This window comes from Misgurnus anguillicaudatus, chromosome 8 (assembly GCF_027580225.2).
Source record: "Misgurnus anguillicaudatus chromosome 8, ASM2758022v2, whole genome shotgun sequence".
Lineage (NCBI taxonomy): Eukaryota > Metazoa > Chordata > Actinopteri > Cypriniformes > Cobitidae > Misgurnus > Misgurnus anguillicaudatus.
This window is the reverse complement of record NC_073344.2, coordinates 33,785,700-33,807,276: the sequence shown is the minus strand read 5'-3', so window position 1 is coordinate 33,807,276 and position 21,577 is coordinate 33,785,700. Positions and strand designations below refer to the sequence as shown.

The 21,577-nt window shown below is 36.8% G+C and overlaps 2 protein-coding genes across 2 annotated transcripts; both read right to left on the bottom strand.

The window, feature by feature from the left end:
• Positions 1-409: 409 nt before the first annotated feature.
• Positions 410-14,461, bottom strand: ercc3 (excision repair cross-complementation group 3). Its single transcript, XM_073870746.1, has 15 exons — positions 14,300-14,461; positions 13,631-13,830; positions 13,263-13,499; positions 13,134-13,183; positions 12,879-13,014; positions 12,566-12,733; positions 12,130-12,334; positions 9,019-9,333; positions 6,495-6,679; positions 5,881-6,083; positions 4,134-4,230; positions 2,123-2,240; positions 1,400-1,518; positions 1,145-1,292; positions 410-907 (listed from the first exon to the last, which is right to left on the bottom strand). Exons 1-15 carry the CDS (start codon positions 14,325-14,327, stop codon positions 768-770), a joined length of 2,349 nt encoding a protein of 782 aa, XP_073726847.1. The 5' UTR covers positions 14,328-14,461; the 3' UTR covers positions 410-767.
• An 815-nt stretch (positions 14,462-15,276) lies between these two features.
• Positions 15,277-20,249, bottom strand: wdr12 (WD repeat domain 12). Its single transcript, XM_055214114.2, has 13 exons — positions 20,085-20,249; positions 19,764-19,858; positions 19,304-19,398; positions 18,971-19,077; positions 18,757-18,872; positions 18,415-18,569; positions 18,269-18,314; positions 18,090-18,172; positions 16,302-16,439; positions 16,075-16,180; positions 15,859-15,991; positions 15,705-15,777; positions 15,277-15,599 (listed from the first exon to the last, which is right to left on the bottom strand). The coding sequence occupies exons 1-13, from the start codon at positions 20,123-20,125 to the stop codon at positions 15,522-15,524; spliced, it is 1,266 nt and encodes a 421-aa protein (XP_055070089.1). The 5' UTR covers positions 20,126-20,249; the 3' UTR covers positions 15,277-15,521.
• Between the last annotated feature and the right edge of the window lie 1,328 nt (positions 20,250-21,577).

Below are 21,577 nucleotides of genomic sequence, written 5' to 3'. Positions count from 1 at the left end.
GACATTATTTGAAAATGATATCCCATGGTGAAATGCAAAGACACTGCCATCAGAGCCGTTTATTAATCTCTAGAAAAGTGGGCAGAAGATGATGCGTGTGGTAGGGATTTTTTTAATGATAGTAAAAGCATAGTCCATATTAAGACGTTAAGACTGCTCCTCTAAACAATTCCCAATCTAGCTTAGTCTGTAGGCCTAACTGTTGATTATTAACTGGGGTGATATTAAATCATGAATATGAAAACTGACATGTTTTTATGGTCTTGGTCTCGACTCGGTCTCAACCACGATGGATAAAACAATCTGGAGGGCTACTATTTTTATATAGTCTACTCAAAACTTTGTTGTTTTTATTTTATTTTATACACACATAAAAAGCTTGTTGGAGACCACCGCTATATAGACACAACAGTATCTACATTGCAAACTGCTTTATTCCTCCAGTTTAAATAAAGTTACATTTCAATAGTTGGGTTTTGCTTTTGCTTTTACATATCATACAAAATTCAAGTTTGCATTTCTATTTAATATCACAAACAAATGTATTTAACAAACAAGAACAATACTTTCCTATACAAACATCTTGTTTGTAATATTGTACATCATAAAATCATAATTTTTTCTGGATCATTTCAGGTACCAGTTAAGTCTTTTTAATTAATTCATTTAGTATTATGTTGCCCAGGAAGACTGGTGTGTGTGTCTCTGCCTTACAGGCCTATGTTGACACTCAAAGGTCTGTCGAGTCCTCACGCGAGTGGTGAACTTCACTTGCGGAAGCGTTTAAACAGAGGATGGACGTTTTTGTTGGCTGAACCTCTGCTACCTCTGGACGTATGGTATTCCATGTAGACCGCATCATCTGCTCCAGACATGGAGCTCATGGTCCCCATACGACGAGAAAACTACAGAAACAGGTGAATAACTCATAAATCTTGACATTGACATTAAAGCAGGTACAGATTAAAGATCCAGATTCAGAAAGAAAGGACAAAAGGTTGAGTTCATACTGCCATCAGACTTTAAAAATCACAAAATTAAGAAATAGTCAGTTTCAGATCAGTTTTTGCCATTTGACTAGGATCAGTATAGAGAATAAACAAGCTAAACAAAAAAAAAATGTAAAAAAAAATGGAACAAAACTGTGGTTTGCCTCCAATTTCTCCTATCACCACCTCCTCTTCTGCATCAAGATCAGATGCTGCCAGAACCTTCTGCAGGAGCTGGTACTGTTCCTCACGAGAGGAGAACATCAGGTCTTCTTCTTCCATCCCAGCCAACTTTGTGATCACCTAGAAAGAGCCGAAAAAAGCCAGAATGACTGACAGACAGCTATAGATAGAGAATTCACTTTAATGATGTGTTTGGCTGGCTTTTCAATCACAAGATGTTTGCAGACCTTAAAACTATATCCCTGGTCTACCAGAAAGCGCTGTCTCTTGGTGGAATAAGCCATTTCTTGGGTGTCCTGAGAAACAAGCGAGTAGAAGTAAGCGTTGTATTCCTCCGCGACCATACCTGCGAAAGAAGACACAGCATCAATTATTTTCATATTCGATTTTACATACAACTCAGCATATCATTTTCATGCTCCTTATCTCCTAATAAAATTACATTGGGATTTCACAGATAGGGTTACATACAGTAGCCTGGTCCAATCAGACTCTCGTACATTCATTTAATTTGTACAGAGAGTCTGGCCACGCTCCATTGCAAAGCGTTACTTCCGTTAAGGAGGGTCCTCTGTTGAAGTTTAAAACTATTGGATCTGCCCATAGTCACTCTGAATCTGCCACAACCAATCGCTAACGTTTGATCGTGACGTATGTCACTCGGTCTGGTGCACAACCTCAACGTCATCGTTCTTAGCCACCCCCCTCTGTTCACTGATTGGACCTGCAGATTTTTGCCGGAGAAAACAAAACTCTATACAGCAGTCCCAGACGTTGTACTGAAGCAAAATGAAAATTAAGCGGAAGCACGTAGGAGGGCGGAGCCAGGCTATACATACAGGGGGCTTTCCTTGTATTTCTATATGATCTGAGAACAGCAGCCAACGCTTGATACAAAAAATGTCTCTACCATAATGATAACTAAAGTGTTGATTTCTCGTGATTGTTACCTTTCTTGGCTCGTAACACTCTTCCCAGTCTCTGAGCTTCCTGGCGGCGAGAGCCACCGTGAGAGGAGATCTGAATCAGGACGTTTGCCTCGGGAAGGTCGAAGGAAGTGTCTCCTACCTACCACAGTAGGAAAACGAAAAAGTTAGAGCTGAAACAAATACACTTACACATTTCTGATGATTGTCAACAATGACAGTTACCATGAGAATTACATGTACGTTCATGCATTTGGCAGATGCTTTTATCCAAAATGACATTTATACCAGTATGTGTGTTCCCAGGATTCAAACTGATGACCTTTTGCGCTGCTAATGCAATGCTTTACCACTAAGCTGTACATTAAAATGAATCACCCTAATATTATGATTATAAAAACATGACATGATTAATCTTATTTCAGTAAATTTTTAAAAATTTATTTTACCATGCTCACGCACAAAAGGGCTTAAATCCAGATTACATTCAGTGTAGCTCAACATGGCACAAGCAACACCAAGCACATGGATTCGAGTCTCAGGGAAGAAACAAATGTAAATTGTACTTTGCACTGTAATTCGTTCGAATTTAAAGGGCCTGCCAAATGCATGAATGGGATTTGTATGTTTTTGGAATCAGTAGATTTGCTAATAATTTAGCAAATACGAGAATTACCCAGAACAATGGTAACAATGTAAATAGTGTTTCAAAAGCACTTAAACTACAGAAGTTCATTCTGCAAAATAAGTCGGGATGTCAAGCTGAGTTCTGACCGAGAGGATTTAAAGGGTTTTAATCGAATGATTGACCTGCAATGAACTTCACCAAGGCCAGGGGTTTTCATACTTTTTTTGTCAGCTAAACCACCTTGACCTAAATTATTTCCTGGAAATACCACCTGAGATTTTAAATATTTATTTTAATAAATTAATAGCACATTTGTGTGTTTAACTTTAAAAACATGTATTTTTAATCTGTTTTAAAGTTTTTACCATTGGTATTCTACATAGTTATTGTTATTATTACCTGTTATTGGATCTGGTATTTTTCGTTTATTTGTGCATAAAACATATCTGCCCATTTTGCGCAAGTTCACATGACATGCAGATTAAACAAATAAAACACACACACGCACGCACACACACACATTTATTTATTTATTCATTTAGATTTTTTTTATTTAAAAATTATTTATTACATCTTATGATTTAATTAAAACTGATATTTTTTCAGTTGCTAGGCTTGGCTAAATGGGTCTAAAAGTTGCTAAAATGTAGCAAGAAAGTCACGAAGTTGGCAACATTGCTTCACCCAATCCCCATTTCCTGAGCAAGTAAACCCCACCCACTGATCAACATAGAATTTGTAAGTTAAAAAAGAAAAGGAAAAAAATGAAAATCAATAAATAATAGAAAACATAAAATTAAAACTGAACTTTACGTTTGAATTTTGTCACTATTATTGCTTAGGCATGAATAAAAAGCCTTTAAAAATGTATTTACAGATTCCTTTTCAAGTTTGCCTTTCAATTTTTAATATTGGCAGTCTTGCCTCGAGATTGTATTGAAAATAAAAATGTCAAATCATCAATTGCATTTTATTTTTAAATTTGGCAGGAAAGACGCATTATCACATTGAAAATGTAAATTAAATAATGTAATGTTTTAATTTTTATTCCAGAATTTAATTTTCACATTTGGGATTTAATTTTATATAAACCGTTTCATCGGGCGCATATAACATGTAAATAACATGTTTTGGGTACCTATATAATCTATGTGTTGTTTATTTTGCTTGCTATATAAATAAACCACTTTAAAAGGACTTTGTTGTTATTTATTCTTTGCGGAGTTTACCGGAAGTTATGTAAGGACCACGAAAGCCGCTTTTTTATGTTACTGCTTAAACTATCTATAGCATTAAATTAATTAATTGTGTCTCAAATAAAAGAGACACTTTTTTACATGTTTTAATTGTTTATAGAAAAAATATGTTTCCTCAATGTTCTATCTAGTCAAGAGAGAAGGCCTGTACCTTGGAGATGAAGATGGTGTTGATTTTTGGATTGTGTTTAAAGTTCTGAAGAATCTGCATGCGTTCTCCTTGGGATGTAGGTCCATAAATATACGGCCTAAAGAAAAAGAGAGTAACTGTATAAGACAGGGTGTGTAGAGTTGTAATTTAGGGTGGGTGCTTTGATGAAGTATTGTTTTTATATTATTATGGTTACTACTACCTAATTTCTATGGCCCGGTTTTACAGACAAAGCTTATCCTAAAGCCAGGACTATGCCTTAAATGGAATATTTAAGTCACTTTTATAAAATATCTCCATAAAAAACATCACAGGTGTGCATTTTGAGACAAAACAATGACAGTGACATATGTTAAGATATGTCAGGGCAAGTTGCTTTCAGTAAAGATAGCTCAAATATGCCTAAAGCCTTGTCTGTGAAACCGTGAATATATGTAGATTATATATGTATATTATTCAAGTTTTGACTTTCCTAGCAAAATATGAAAAAAGACAACATCCAAATCCTATGTATGTATGTATGTATGTATGTATGTATGTATGTATGTATGTATGTATGTATGTATGTATGTATGTATGTATGTATGTATGTATGTATGTATGTATGTATGTATGTATGTATGGTATATTAGCATTATATTTTACCAAAATATATATTGTTTCAAAGCAGCTTTACAAACACACAGTTTGCAAATTCCACCCCACATAATCCTCAAGGCTCTGCCTTTCCCACATAAAATCTCTGGCAAAAGCCAGCACCATCGGATTAGCTTTTCAGAATTTTTCAAAAGATCTCTGTGTGTAATAATAAAGCTGATTAATTTGGCAATGACGATGGTTAGTAAAATGGCAAAGTAAATTTAATTGCATTAAAAACTGTGACGCAGACAGTTGCACCTTCATTCAGCAGCAACTTTCATTTGGTTCAACATCTTGAGAGAGTTCTTTGCTTTTACCCATCATGAAGTCTTTCCCGTGTGCCTCCTGATTAACAAGAAGCCTTTATAGGCCATCAATTAGGACTAAAGCAGCTGATATCAAATAGTACTGATGGGGGCAGGGTTTCTCTCTCAATACTGACAGATTTCAGGTGATCTCCTGGCTTTCTATGCCATTTTGCACCTTGTTCTCTTCATGTGTTCAATACTTATTCCCTGTCTCATTTCACTTTATTTATTATGACTCAACTTGTATACTTAAAGGTTCTGATTTCTTTGTATGAATTTAATATTTGGCTTGATAGCTACATCTGGTGGAAATTTTGTGTCAATAGCCGACTTAGAAATTCCCTTACTGATAAAAATGCTGATTATTGCAAATGGGTCTAAAAGTTGCTAAATGTAGCAATATAAAACATTTATAACTATATATATATTTCAGATGCAAAAGCCACTAAAGACACTTCCGTCAAAAATTAGATAATGATTGTAACCGAATGCTCTCGACACGTACTATACACATTCATCAAATAGTTTGTGTCAAATCCTCTTAATCCCACCCTCATGCTGAAATATCGTTTTTAGGCAGAATCCATTAAGAGCCTGATTCAAAAAATGCTAATTAACAAGAAATCATGTCAGACACACTTAGCGGGATTTGCATCTAAGCTTTTCAATTATAGAACCACGGTTTTCCCATCAACTCCCATCCAAGTGTAAAACACAATATCTGATACATTTGTCCACAGACCCAACATGCAGATTCCAGGGGTAAAGAAACTTAAGTTGAAAACAAAAGTAAGTATTACTTGTTCAAGCGGATGGCGTATTCTTTCAGCGCGAAGACGTTGTCAGCAAAAACAATGATTTTGTCGTTTCTTCTCTCATGGAAGCGGATGAGAAACTGACACGCACGAAACTTGTTGGGGTTCATGGTGTACAACAGAATTCTCTTCTTTGACTTTATGGCCACATATTCACGATAAAACTCGGGAGACATGGGACACCAGACCTACACATACAAACAGTGAGTTTAAACATCAACAGAACATTTATGCTTCATTAAAATTCATTACGCTTATCCAAAAACCATGACATGAAGAAAATGTTGAATGCTCAGTGCATTTCCATACTTGAATTAAATAGTGGATTAGCCTTAATTAATACCTTAATTAACCTTTTGTCAATGGTTAAGATTTATTAAGAGAAAAACCCTGCTATCCCAAAAGCTATTATTACATAACTGCTATATAACATAACTATTTATTATATAGCATCAAATAGAAAGTAAAAATAAAAAATATAAAATGTAAAAATAAACTAATTTTTTTTTTAAATGTAACCATATTTTTTCAATGAATTGATTAATCAAATAACATTTGTTACATTAAAAAAATAGAAAATCGATCTTTTCGTCTCTTACCTCAGCACACTGGACTTTAGCGATGTAGCCGTTATTCTGTAACTCCATCCAGTTTGCCTCGTACAGCTTCGGGCCGATAAGGAAGTTCAGATCAACAATCTTATCATCTTCTCTTACCAGTGTTGCGGTCAAACCCAGTTTACAGTGAGCTTGGACTATAGTTAACACGCGACGAAACATCTTTGCTGTGTGAAAAAGAGAGACAACCAGTTTTTGAATGGTCCTTATAAAATTTTTTAGAAATTTGAATACAGTGATGCCTTGCCAGCCCTAGAAAATGTGTTCTGATTGGCTCTTATTCTGTTGCTTTGCTTTTGACCCAATTTATTTTCTTTTTATTATTCCGACTAGCCAGTCGAGACATTTGCGGGTTTCTCATTCCCAGATAACAACCGCTCAAAACTAATAACACACGGTAACCAGGATGTTGTAAATCATTTTGACAGGTACAGGTTTTACACAAAAATTAAATATAAATATATCTTTTAATAACATATATGACATTATATTTACAAATGATTGGACCAAAGTGACATTTGAACGTCTGAAAGTAAACAGGGTTTCTTCACGGAGGGTCTGCTATCGTTAAAAATAAGCAGATAAAATATTTTAAATCAATATTAAATGTTCCATATCTTAATTATGAGGTAAATAGCCGTATAATAAGCGGGAAAATGTTCAGGCAGCCGGTTGTTATTGTGAAAATTTCTGCTTAATCTCTTACTTAATGTTGTGCACTTAATTCTCACAAACAGCATTCAAACCTTGTTTCGTGCTTTTTTCATTTGCGATTCATAACTTTTTGGCTCTATCGCTGTTAAAAACATAAAATTGCAGAGTTTTTTCTTGACAAACATAGAAGGTCGTAGCGCCAGACATGGGTAGTCGAAACATACCAAATACCTTTAGGTGTGTAGATCCAAAATCAGGGGTGCAAACTCATCAGGGGTGAAAAAGGTGACAAGACACAAGCGCTCTTATATAAGCGGATACACGGCTTGCACGCTCCTCTTAAACAGAAACAGGTATATAGCGCATATAGCACTGTTGTCAACGGCTTAAAATCACTTAACTTAAAACTGCGGTGCGTGAACAAATGTTAAGCTTTATGACCACGCGCACATTAACGTGACGTGGGCGCGTAACCTCAAATGAGAAAATACTACGAGTTAAGTATGTGCACTCAATCTGCAGACTGCTTAAACTTCGGCAGCAAATGAGGTGGCTATAAATTGTAAAACATAACCCGCCAAACTGGCTTGTAATTTGACATCGTTACCACAATAGCTGGACATGATTTTCATAATTTCATTTACTGCTACCATGTCGCAGACCCCCCCTCACCCCTCATTTTCAAAAACTCATCGTATCTAGACGAATCACAAGAATGACCTATTTTGTATCAAAAAACGGCGAATTTCGCCGAAAGGTGACAAGTTTGCACCCCTGAAAATGAAGAATAACCCAAGAATAAAAAATATTTTTAATAAAGACATGCAAGATAAATTTATATGCATGACATTTTTTTTTAAATAACTCGCTGTGAAGTCAAACAACGTCAAATTACTTGTGAAATCGCACCCGACAAGTTTTGAACACAATTTTATGTCCTTGCTTAAAGGTGACATAATGATTGAATTGGGTATTTATCCTTGTTCTGTGATGTGACATGTAGACAAAAATGTTTTTGTTTGGGTCTGTAATGCCTTAGAAGCTTCCTTAAAACCTCTCTCAGATAGCTCTATTAGGGGGATTTTAAACAAGTGGTTTTGCACCTATTTGGCTCCCACTACTGGCTTAACTTGCAATCTCATTACTGATTGGCTGACTTTGCTGCCACTCAAAAAATGTAGCCAATTATTTTAAAGTGGAGGGGCAGTTAGATGCCTGTGATGTCATAAGCATCAGTTTTTTAGATTGGGCCGTTTTCTGGCTGACATTTCTAAAAGAGGAATTTCTGTGAGACTGAGATGTTTAGCATGTCTAGCACTTTTTGTATGTTCGTGAATGTGGGTAGACTACCATTATTCAACAAAGACAAGGTAAAAATGGTTTTTCATTCTCTGTCCCCTTTAAGAACCCTTTTTTGTTAATTTTTAACAAAAACAAGAGCTAGGGATTGCAAAAGTTTTTTTTCCAATTTTTAATAATATTGTATAATCTTAATAAATTAGCTTTCATTCTTGTATCTATTTACATACTGAATTTTTATTGCTTTTTCGTTTCATGCATCCTTTAATCCAAAGGCACAAAAACTGTGTGTTCATGCAGAGCTGACAGAAAACAAGTTACGAGACAACATTTAAGGCGACTTTGTTGCTTAACTAAAACTTTAATACCAGTTATTGGCTTACAAGAACTGGTATTTCCTAATGAATCAGGCGAATCTAGTTAATACACAGCTATGCCGACTAGGATTTTGGACAAATAAAAAAATGGCCAGTGTGAAAACAGATAAGCAACTAACTAAATGTTACTGATTTTCGATTCCCTAAGTCATTAGCTCATAAAGACACAAACCCACCTGGAATGGTGTGCACCTCATCCAGTATGATGAGACCCCACTCCTGACTTTTCATCCACTCCATGACCCGTTCGGCCTCCCATGAGCGTTTGGTGGTGTGACCCAGCATAGAATATGTGCTGATAGCCACAGAGCAGCCGATAGGCTTGTCCTTTGCATCTGAAGTGAAGCGACATATCTGCGAGTCGTCGATGGTGGACCACATCTTAAACTGAGCTTTCCACTGTTCCACTGACACAGAGGAGTTCCCCAGGACCAGGCAACGCTTACGGACCGTGCACGCCGCAGTGACGCCCACTAAAGACTTACCAGCACCTGTTGGAGCACAATAGTTTATCAAAACAGTTCAGTGCAGCTTTTGGAATTAGTGCACAGATGCAACACAATGACCTACAAGGTTTTAAGCCGAGTGTTTAAACGAAATTGAGGTCTTTTTAATGCTTTTCCAATTGGCTAAATTAGAAAACCTTGTTTTTAAGCTGTAGTGTGAGACTTAGAGACCCATTTAGTGCCCATTAATCATGATACCGGTGCCATAATCGTGCATGGGCCTGCCATCCACTTTAAAGGGCACCTATTTATGCAAAAAAATTTGGATATAAATGTGCATTGTACAAAGTAGTACCGTACAAAGAACAGAATCCACCCACTACTTATTTTTAAATTCTCATTTAACCAAAGCATTATCATTAGACATGCAGTTTTGATTCTCTCATTAATGTGATGTCACACTGATAAAGCCCCGCCCACAGTCACTGAATGACAGTCCTGTATTATCATAGTTGCCACTCTTAGGTAGTTGTACACTGTCCGCCATATCTCAATAGTGAGATACTATTGTCTCAGACTTTATTCACAGGAGTCAGGTCTATTTAAATAAAGCAAATTAGAGCCCTACGCAAAAACGGCATTCCCTACGCAACAATTTAACAAGTGGATTACATTTTGATAAATAGAAACTAAAATTTAAAGTGACAAACAAAAATCACTGATATTTCATGACTTGGACAAAAATATAAATGTCCCTGACTTTCAATGTCTGGAATAGACCTTTTAAAATTCCATTATATTCCAAAAAATTCCTTGACCCGTGGGAACCCTGTCCCACCAAAACATGGCATTTGGACATGCTACAAAAAATTATATGCAGATTCACGCTTTTCTAGTGCTGCCTCACCATTAGTCGCGACTAATCGTTTGCAGAATAAAAGTTTTTGTTTACATAATACAGTTGTGTTCAAAATTATTCAACCCCCCAATGCTGTTAAGGGTTTTAGGGAATTTAGTGTACATTTGTAATTGTATTCAGAATGAAATCCTACAATGACTTCTTAAAGAACCATATGCAACTAAAATGACATCAATTGGTTTTGTAATATAGTAGTAAATGTTTCTTTTGTGAATTCTTCATTGACACAATTATTCAACCCCTTAAAGAACTACCACTCTGAAGAACAGAGGTTCACTGAAGTGTTTTCAAAGAGGTATTGAAAACACCTATGGATGTCAGGGAACAGCAATAAAGCCTAATAAGCACCAATTAGGCAGCTTTAAAATGACTGTGATACTCAACTCCTTCTAAACATTTACTGGTGTGGTTACAAACATGGTGAAGTCAAAAGAATGGTCCAGGAAGACAAGAGAAGAGGTGATTAATCTTCACAGGAAGGGCAATGGCTATAAGAAGATTGCAAAGATGTTAAACATACCAAGAGACACCATAGGAAGCATCATTCGCAAATTCAAGGCAAAGGGCACTGTTGAAACGGTTCCTGGTCGTGGCAGAAAAAAGATGCTAACTGCGACTGCTGTGCGCTATCTGAAGCGTAGAGTGGAAAAAAGTCCCCGTGTGACTGCTGAGGAACTGAGAAAAGATTTGTCAGATGTGGGTACTGAAGTTTCTGCTCAGACAATACGGCGCACCCTGCGTACTGAAGGCCTCCATGCCAGAACTCCCAAGCGCACCCCCTTGCTGTCTCCAAAGAATAAGAAGAGTCGACTGCAGTATGCCAAAAGTCATGTGGACAAACCACAGAAGTTTTAGGATAGTGTTCTGTGGAAAATTAGAACTGTTTGGGCCCATGGCTCAACGCTATGTTTGGAGGAGGAAAAACAAGGCCTATGAAGAAAAGAACACCTTGCCTACTGTGAAGCATGGTAGGGGGTCAATCATGCTTTGGGGCTGTTTTGCTTCTGCAGGTACAGGGAAACTTCAGCGTGTGCAAGGTACCATGAATTCTCTTCAGTACCAGGAGATATTGGATGACAATGTGTTGCAGTCCGTCACAAACCTGAGGCTTGGGAGACGTTGGACCTTTCAACAGGACAATGATCCCAAGCATACCTCCAAATCCACTAGAGCATGGTTGCAGAAAAAAGGCTGGAACATTTTGAAGTGGCCATCGCAGTCACCAGACTTAAATCCGATTGAGAACCTCTGGTGGGACTTAAAGAAAGCAGTTGCAGTGCGCAAGCCTAAGAATGTGACTGAACTGGAGGCTTTTGCCCATGATGAATGGGCGAAGATACCCGTAGATCGCTGCAAGACACTTGTGTCAAGCTATGCTTCACGTTTAAAAGCTGTTTTAACTGTAAAAGTATGTTGTACTAAGTACTAAGATTGAATGTCACTTGGGGGTTGAATAAAACTGATAATGATGTGAGCACAGAAAAGACATTTGTGGTTATTTCATTATAAATGTTATGTTATATTTGTCTGACCTACACATGCCTCTTTGATGTAATTGTAAGCAGGATGACTGAATGATCAAAATCAATGTCAAACCGGCCAAAACAATCAATTTCAGTTGGGGTTGAATAATTTTGAACACAACTGTATGTGTGTGTATAATAATTATTTATAAATACACACACACATAATTAAGAAACATTTGCATACGTATATACATGTTTATATTTATATATAATTTATATTATATATAAATATAAATATTTATTGTATAAAAATATGTTTTTCTTAAAATTATACATGTATGTGTGTGTATTTATATACACATAATTATTATACACAGCACACACACATATATTATGTAAACAAAAACTTTAATTCTGCAAACGATTAGTTTTTCTATTTTTGAGTAGAGAGTTTACCGCAAGGCAGCACAATGACTCCAGATCGAGCTCTGCCGTTCCCAAACATCTTCCTCAGACTTTTCTCCTGATAGGGTCTCAGGACTGCAGTGGGCTTCAGGTCCATGTTAATGTCAGGGTTCACTGTATCATTTCGGAAGTCGTACTCTGCCAGGAGAGGATACTCCAGCTGAATGCAGCGCTTTTGAAGTTCCTCAATCATCTCCTGAAAAAACACCAAAAAACTGTTTGTTTTTTGCCGTTTAACTGTCCATCTTCCTATTTATTTTATTTCCTGTTTTATATATATATAAAAAAGGAAAGACTACAGGAAATTAAACGATCAGTAAGTGGGAATGGGATGCAAGCAGCCGGGATTCAAACCCTTAACTGTGAGCAACACGGTCACTGTGGCCGCCCCACTTATTCCCCCACGTTAACTAATGCTTATACACACCTGACGAATCTCAAACGATACTGTCTGCGTCTCTTCCTCTTCTTCTTCTTCTTTATCCAGCTGTTCATAGTAACTGTAGATGTCTTCCGGCACTTGGCTTTCCGAGCTCTGCCCATCCGCAGGCTGAGAGGTGGATGGAACACCTATTCCCTGCTGAAACTTTGATATCTGCCCAAGATGGGGAAGGTGTTTTTCAAAACAAAGTGTTTATTTAAATGGTTTATTGTGTGTGTGTGTGTGTGTGTGTGTGTGTGTGTGTGTGTGTGTGTGTGTGTGTGTGTGTGTGTGTGTGTGTGTGTGTTCATATACTCACTGCTGATTTGCTGGAGACGACCTCAGTGATGAGAGCGGTCTCTTCACCGCCAGCGGATCGAAGACGACAGTCTCGAATCACAGAGTCCTGCAGCAACCTCTGAATGACATCTGGAAATGCACTTTCCACAAAGTACCTGTGCTCAACACAAACAAATACAGCCCTCTGAAATCTTATTCACTTTTTTGTGCTAAATAAATGAATCTACACCATGTAAAACAACAGGCAATGAGCCAATTACTATAATAAACAGACCTGTTGTGTTTCAGGACCAGTTTGACTTTACCGTAGCTTACTGTGCACAACTGAAAGAGAAAACAGAAAGATGCTTTGATCGAGTGAAAACAAAGCGACAAACTGGATTTTTTATAAGCTCACACCCACCTTAATAAACTGCACGATGCCATCTGGCACAGACGTCTTGCTGAGTTTCTGCAGGTACTCGATGATGTCAGAGGTCTGCAGACCGACGCTCACGGCTGCATACAGGGAATACGCCGTCAGCTTGTACTCGTGCACGTGTATTGGTCTGCACACTGGTTCCGCTATGGCAACCAGGAAGTCTTGAGCGTATCTATATACAGGAGAGAAAGCCTCCAGAAAGATGTGGCCATCAGGAGCCTGCAGACATAGAGACGATGTAAATCATTAAGTTTATTTTTAGCAATTACTGACAGATAGTGAGCAGTTTCCGGATGTCAATTATGCCAAATGCGTTATGCCAACGTTAGCGAAGCAAAGGTCATACTTACCACCCATAGTGGCCGTGACGAGTGGTCATTCTTCAGTAGCATCTGTAATCTGTAGTCTTTGGCTCCATACTCATCGAGTTTAGTGGTGGATTCATCCACCTGTTTCCCAGCTGCTGCAGGTATGGCCTCCTGCGAATCACTGCCCATCATCTCTTCATCATCCTCTTCCTCATTGTAATATCGCTTTTTGGACTTCCTCTCTAATGTGAACAATCATTACAGCAATTAAGTGTTTATCGGCATTTATTTTATTTTGAGACCAGATCTGTATCAAGACTATGCAGAAGGTGGATCTTCAAGTAACGTTATAGTAATAATAACCACTCTTTGTCTCATAAGAAAACGTACTGCTTACAGATGCATTTATGTATTAGAGGATAGGATGTGAGTTTTGTAATAAAATCAGCTTATGTTTATTCTTTAACATGCAAACATCATACTTCTGTAATGACGGATATCAAGCATAAACAGTCAACTTTAGTATACTACACTTTGTTAATGTAGGGTTGACTACAGTGATGTGATAACAAACTGTAATAAACACATATTTAGCTAATAATATTTACTATAATGAGGTTAAAAAGTGTTATACAGTGTAATAGATCCAGTTTTATTGGCTTATCTTATCCATTAAATTCGTTTTTTTTTTAAACACGACCTGTCTCTTACCTCGATCACTCTTATCTTTCTTCCCCATGATGTCCTCGGTGTCTTACTGTGTATTTATTGACTAACTAACACATTTTTATCAACAAAACTGCATGAGATTTTATTAATACGCAACTGCTTCTTGATCAGTCATGTCCACTATGTTACTCTACGCATCAAACAATGGAAGATATACAGTAACACAGAACAATTATCGCCCCCTGCCGGCTGAATGTATGGGTGTGTTTGAGCAAAGATATTTATGCGGCACTGCGCAGACGCTTCGGCGTATGACCTCAAAATACCGCGAGAGCGATTCGTAAAAGCACTGCTCTCGCGATATTTGAGGTAATTTGTCATTCGGTCAGCGCAGCACAGTATGAAATCGAACTGTAATTGAAGCTATAAACTTAAATATGACTCTCACACACTGCTGTCGCTGTAATATTAAAATAGCATTGATTTCACCATAACAACCACAACCCAATAACCACGAATATTTGGAATTGTAAAATATTTATTTATAGGACTGTAGAGTGCAGGGATGAATGGTGCATGTTTTTTTTGCCTGGTTAATAACCATGATCTGTACAAAACCTATGCATGATCTTCTAAACAATGTACTTAATTCATATTAATTTGATTTTAATAAAACAACAGGGTAGTTGACCAATTTCACACAACTAACCAACTTTAACAAGCTATTTAAGAGATGTAACCCGCATGAAAACTAATATAGTACACTTTCGTATTTACCATGATAGTACACTGTAGTAAAATTACTGGAAATAATTACAAATATTGAAGTATAACAATATTTACTGCAATGTATTTATACAGATCACTATAGTTCACATTAACAAAATGTAGCGATTACTATAATACACTATAGTATACTCTCATTTACTATGGTAAACACTTAGGTATATTACGGTATATTTTCATGCAGAAATATTGTTGCATATGAAAAGCCACAAAAGTAAAATCAGACACAAGAATGATGACAAAAGCATAAAACTATGCATTGCATTTATGTAACACACAAAATACTGAGAATTACATAAGACATGAATTACATAAATTTATTCTGCTTTTGTTGATCAATGAGGATTGAATAAATTTATTTTACAGTAAAAATATCTTTGGGTTTTCAAGCCAAATAAATGTTGAGCTTGTGGTGATCAACGGTGCTGCTGACGTAAAATAAAAACTGTGATGTAGGCATGGAAACGGAGAATGGCGTCTATGCTCCAGCATCAGAAACACAGGCCGAGTATCTGTATGTGTAGAGTTTGTTATCTGCTCCACCGCTCAAAATCAACTAGAGAGAAAAAAACAAGATGGAGAAAAGACACGTAAAACATGTGCTAAACAGCTGAAATGTTTATTTAACAGTACAGAGATTAATGTGATATTAATAACACACCTCATTCTCTGTCCAGTCTGCACACAGAACTTTGTCTTCATGAGCAGCAAGGTCATAGAGCGGTGCTTTATAACTGTGTTTAAAAAGCGAAGAAATTAGGATGGTTCACTTGGAATGAAAAACAGAAAAACAAGTGTACGCTTAAGTCACACACCTCCTGATGTCCCACAGTTTCACCATGTTGTCCAGAGATCCTGACACCAGCTGCTGTTCATTGGAAGGAGACCACCTGACCGCAGTCACCCAGCCATTATGGGATGTTAGTGAGAGGAGAACTAGAGATCCATCTGAAAACAGGAAAGCAACAGTAGATGAAAAGAGCAGCTGATGTTGCTCAGGGATGTGTCTGTATGTGGCATCTCATGGTCACCTTTAGATCTCGGATCCCACAGACGTACATGTCTGTCAGTGCTGCCAGAGGCCAAGCGACGACACAGCGGGGAGTATGAGATGCAGTTAAAAACTTTACTGCCCGTCTGCAATGCAAGAAAATAGGATAGTAAGCCCTTAAACTGTCCAATAAAATAAATGAAGGTCACATATCCACAAATTAATGACAGAAGTAACAAAAATCCTCATCTGAGAAACCCAACTCACTAATGTGCTCTTCTGTCCACCAGTCTCTGCATCCCAAAAACGGATGGTGTGATCCCATGATGCACTGCACAGCTCCTCATCCATCCATAGCACAGAGGACACTGCCTCATTGTGACCCGAGAGAGTCATGAGAGGAGTCTAGAGAAGATCAATAGGAAACCGTGATTAGGGTTGCAAAATTTTCAAGGCTGGAAACTTTCCATGGGAATATATGGGAATAACAGAAATAAACCATTTGATTATAAAACTTGGATAAATATATTTGATCTGCTGTATTATAGTTTAACTAGCAAATGGGTCAGTGACAAAAACGGTTTGTGAAGATAAGATTTCAATTTTTTTACTTGTTTTAAAGCACGCATCGGGTTTATTTCAATGCATAGTGTATTTATGTTAATTTTATGCAATAAAAAAAATTACATTTGAACCATTTATATGAAAGTTAAGACTGAACGGACCTAACAATGTCAAATGGTGTAACCGCCATTTGGGCCAAAGAATGATAAATATTAAACATTTTATCCACCTTGATGGCATGTAAGCGTTATCATAAAAAAATCATTTTAAAATATAATTTTATTAGTTATTTCTAAATGTACATTTTAATGCATTTTTGTAATATTTGTTCTGTTCTGTTTTCTAAATAATCATTGACAAATGATGTACAAATGTATGTAAAAATTTCTTATTACACTAAACTAGATGATTATATTTTATTCCACATTTTTTATAAATATATTAATATTTTAATTTAAAAAATACAAGTTAAACCATTTGACAGACTGGTTACAACACATTGACATTTTTGCGATTATCCCCCAAATATTCTTTCAAAATAAAATAAAACCAGAAATTTTAGACTTGGTCCACCAAAAAGACAAAGAATGCAAGTAATCTGGAAATTTATTTGGAAATTTGAACCCTTTTACATTTAATTGAACCATACGGACACAAAATAATTAACGTCACGTCATTGACCCAAATACCAAAATATGCTTATACAGTAGCTAGCAAATCATATCTCAATGTAAGATAGCACTATAACAAAAATATTGTTTATTATGCTTTTGTGTTACTCAATGAAAGAATCGATTAAAGATCTACTTACCGTGGGTTTACACCAGCCGCGAGAGATTGAGGCGTCAAAATCGCGTCTACAGCATCTAGTTTGCCGTTTGAACATTTTGAGTTTACCTGCTTAATTGCCGCGTGAAAGGCGCGCGTGAAATTCTAGTCATCGAGACATTCACGCGGAAATTTGTGTCATGGCCTTTCATAGGCTTCTGCGACTCCGCAGCTCCTGATTGGTTAACACGGCACGTTTTTCCGCCAAAGTTACATTTTTTCAACTCGCACGTTTCCTGCTGCAACGCTCAATACCGCACCGCGCTAAATGCCTCATTCACGCCGCGAGACATCCAAAAGCGGGTCAACGCGTCTTTACATAGACTTAACATAGAAATCACTCGTGCTTGACGCCTCAACCGCGGCTGGTCTGAACGCAACATTACAATTAAATTATAACTTTTTTATTTCCTTGCATGCGTCTTTATATGACCAACCAAAATGTTTATGCTTGTTTGTATATGATATAGTTTATAGGAATTTCCCCACATTTCCAAATAATTCCCATTCATTCCCATTAAGTTTCCAATTTGAAATATTTCCAAAATTCCCCAGATTAAGTTTCCATGGAAAGTTTCAGGAAATTAACTGAAAACTTTTCACCCCTAATTGTGATATCAACTAGCATCAATCATGAAAATAAGTCCACATGTAGATACGAACCCGCGTGAGTCCCATCTGCTCTGTCTTTTGTTTTTTGCGAGGTCTGTTAGGTTCCTCCATCTCATCCTCTTCTTCTGTCAATACTGAAAACAATAACAACTCACTGCTAAAGTTCTGAAATGGATGCTCATCATTTTTTAATTACACATACAGTACATAGATCTAGGGAGGTGACATACCTGCTGACCAAATTTTAAGCATTTTATCCCATGAGCCACTGCAAAACTGAAAGAGAAGCCAAACATGACTTTTATGATTGATGTTAACATATATTTTACACAGTACAGATATCAGCATTTTCCTAAATGAAAAACTATGCACACACTTTCGTCCTGGTGGGATCGACGGCAATCGTGTCTACACTTCCCGCGTGACCACGGCAACAGTGTCTGGCTTTTACTTTATTCCGTTCAGAATTCCACTCCCACAGAAGGACGGTTTGATCCAGAGATGCCGTCAGAAAAACAGAGTTCAGACCATCTGGAGGACATAAAAACAATAAAAGAAGCCATTATTAATGCATAACTCTGTCTTTACCTATTTAACATTTTATATTTTATCCAAAATGACACCCATTCTCTGGGAATCGAACCCTTCAACCCTCTCATTCTTTAAAACCTCTCATTCTGTTAAACATTAAACTAGTAAACGCTTTTAAATCACCAACCTCTCTTCACCCAGGCAACATCCTTCACAACATCTGTGTGTCCGGCCACGGTCATCACCGCCTTCCCCTCCATAGACCAGATCCGAGCAGTCTTATCGTAAGAGCCTGTAAGGATCCTGAACGCAGATCAGAGGAACGAGTTAAACACATCAATTTTTGCCATGCTGGGCCTCTAGTCAGGGCTTATGATCATGTTTTGTGACATTAAACACACCACTCTGAATCTGCCTGGACTGAGCTTATCCAGTCATCATGCATGATGCACTCTTCTGGCTGCGGGGCTGTGAACTTCTCGACATACTCGATCTCCACTACTTCCTCCTGTAAACACACACAATCAGGTATTTAGAAGGTTTGATTTATGGCAAAACGTCTGGAAACATTTGCGACTTATTATGGACTTGGTCCGAAAGAGACCCTGTGCACCCCTGTGCAATCTGATGTGTTTTCAAATTGTGCATTAGATTTTCATCAAACACTCAGCAAACTGACGGTGGGCATTCTGTCGGGTTGCCATGTTAAGCTACATTAAATGCACGGGACATACCGTTGAGATGTTCTCCGTCTCCATGTGATTGGCCAGTGAGGTGCGAAGAAACTGCGCTCGAACCAAAAAGTCAAACTCAACATGTTTGTGTCCGGCTGTAAACACAGAGATCATTGACGTCAAACTAACTTTAACATGAACTAAGTCGGAATTTCCAAAAAATTCCCTTAGGATAAAGCCAAAACCAGCCTAAGATGGCTGTCTGGTCTTAGCTTGTCTTGCAGCCTGGAAAAGCTGGGTTTAAATAGTGGGTCAGTCGGTTTTCAGCTTGACCAGCTAGGACCAGTGGTCAAACCCTACTAAACCAGCCTGCTAAAACCAAGCTGGGAGACAAAGCTAACACCACCCAATCAGATTACAACAATGGTTTTAGCAAGGATAGTGGATAAACATACTGTTTAATAAAAAAGCAAGGTATAAACGTGATGACGTGACAAACGTAGTTCTCTTTTTAGCTCACCATGTTTAGCTTCGAGCAGTTTGTTGATGATCCCACTGAGATCTGTTACCTCGGAGGCGGCAGGGATGGAGAATGGAACATCATCTATCAGATACCTACAGAAAAATACAGCATTTTGCATTACTTTATTTATTTCTGCATAAAGACAGGCGACATCTCGATGGCTTGGTAGGCTGTTATAAAGCGACATAATTTAAAGACCGTTATTAGTTATAAATGAAGACATGACAACACATTGAGCTAAAGTCATCTACACATTTCTCTTAGCAACTGCATATAACGTAACTAAATGACTTCATTACGCACATCAATAACACTTACTTTTTGTTTTCGGTGAAGAATCTCGCTTGTAATTGCGACATTGTATCGTATTAGGCGGCAACTATTGAGAAAACATATGTGATTACTTGAGAACTTCAGTTTGTGTGGACGCAATTCGCCACCATGTGGTTCCCAATGCGTGCGGGTGGAAGACATGACAGGCGATCGCAGAGTAATCGTCAGTCGATCTGTTCGCGACTGTTATGCCTGTGTTCAGTTCCACTCTCTCGGATAAAAGTCGAGTTCTTAACACATTTCCAATAGCGAAAAATTGGGTAGGCCTAAGTGTGTGTGTGTGTGTGTGTGTGTTGCAGAGTGTTTAAGAAAATATTTGCAAAATAAAGAAATTGTTTTGTATATGAAAACAGCTATATAGTGACAGAATAAATGTATATATATATATATATATATATATATATATATATATATATATATATATATATATATATATATATATATATATATATATATATTTTGAAATATATTTTAAAAATAAATATAAAGAGTTTGGTTCCAAAACGAAAAAATTCAAAACATTTTATTATTTATTATATTATTATACATATTTTTTATGTTTATTATTAAGTTATCATGTTGTTATTGTGTTTTATTGTGTTACTTAGCTGTATTTTTAGTTTTGAAGGCTTAAGTAAAAACAAACCAACTGCAGTTTGATTGATATTGATTTAATTAGTAATTATGAATTAGTTATCTGGTTTACAGCATTTATATTCACGTTGCATTGGAAGAAAAACTTTGTATGTTACAAACCTGTAAACAGGATTAAAAAATATATTTTCAACTGCAAAAATATACTTATAATTGTATATTGCATACATACCTATACACATTTTATACAAACCTTTTTATTTTGGCCAGGAAACATTTTGCCGGTCTAAAATTAGAAGTGTATTTGTTGCCCCTGAAATATATTTTGAAATATATGTTAATATATGAAGCTTAAAACTAAACATATTTTCATATTCAAAATCATATTTTATTAAGCTTTACTTTCTACATAATGTATTTTATATATTTAAAACATTTTTGGCCAAAGAAATGTATGTTTTTGCCCTATTGGATTTATAACTATTAGCTATTACTATTGGTTTTACTACGATAACTATGGTTTAACTATTGGTAATTGGTTATTTTGAGGTTACCATGGTTACAGTAACCATGTTTTTTTGTTGTTGTTTTAACTGTATTAAAACCATGGATGGTTAATTTTTGTAAGCGACCGGGGCCTTAACAAACTTTTAAGGGGGCCTTAAGATGACTTAAAATGATTCAAAATAAGAAAAAAACAAGCATCAAAATAAGTGAAAACTGCAAAAATTCAAGATGAGATTATAAGTGTAATAACATCTGTCTAGTTATGTGAAGCTAGTGTGTATAATTTGGTAGAAATTGTAAGTGTGGGGGGCCTTCAAATATGGTTGTGGATGATGGGGGGCCTTGAAAAGAGAAAGGTTGACAACCCCTGATATAAA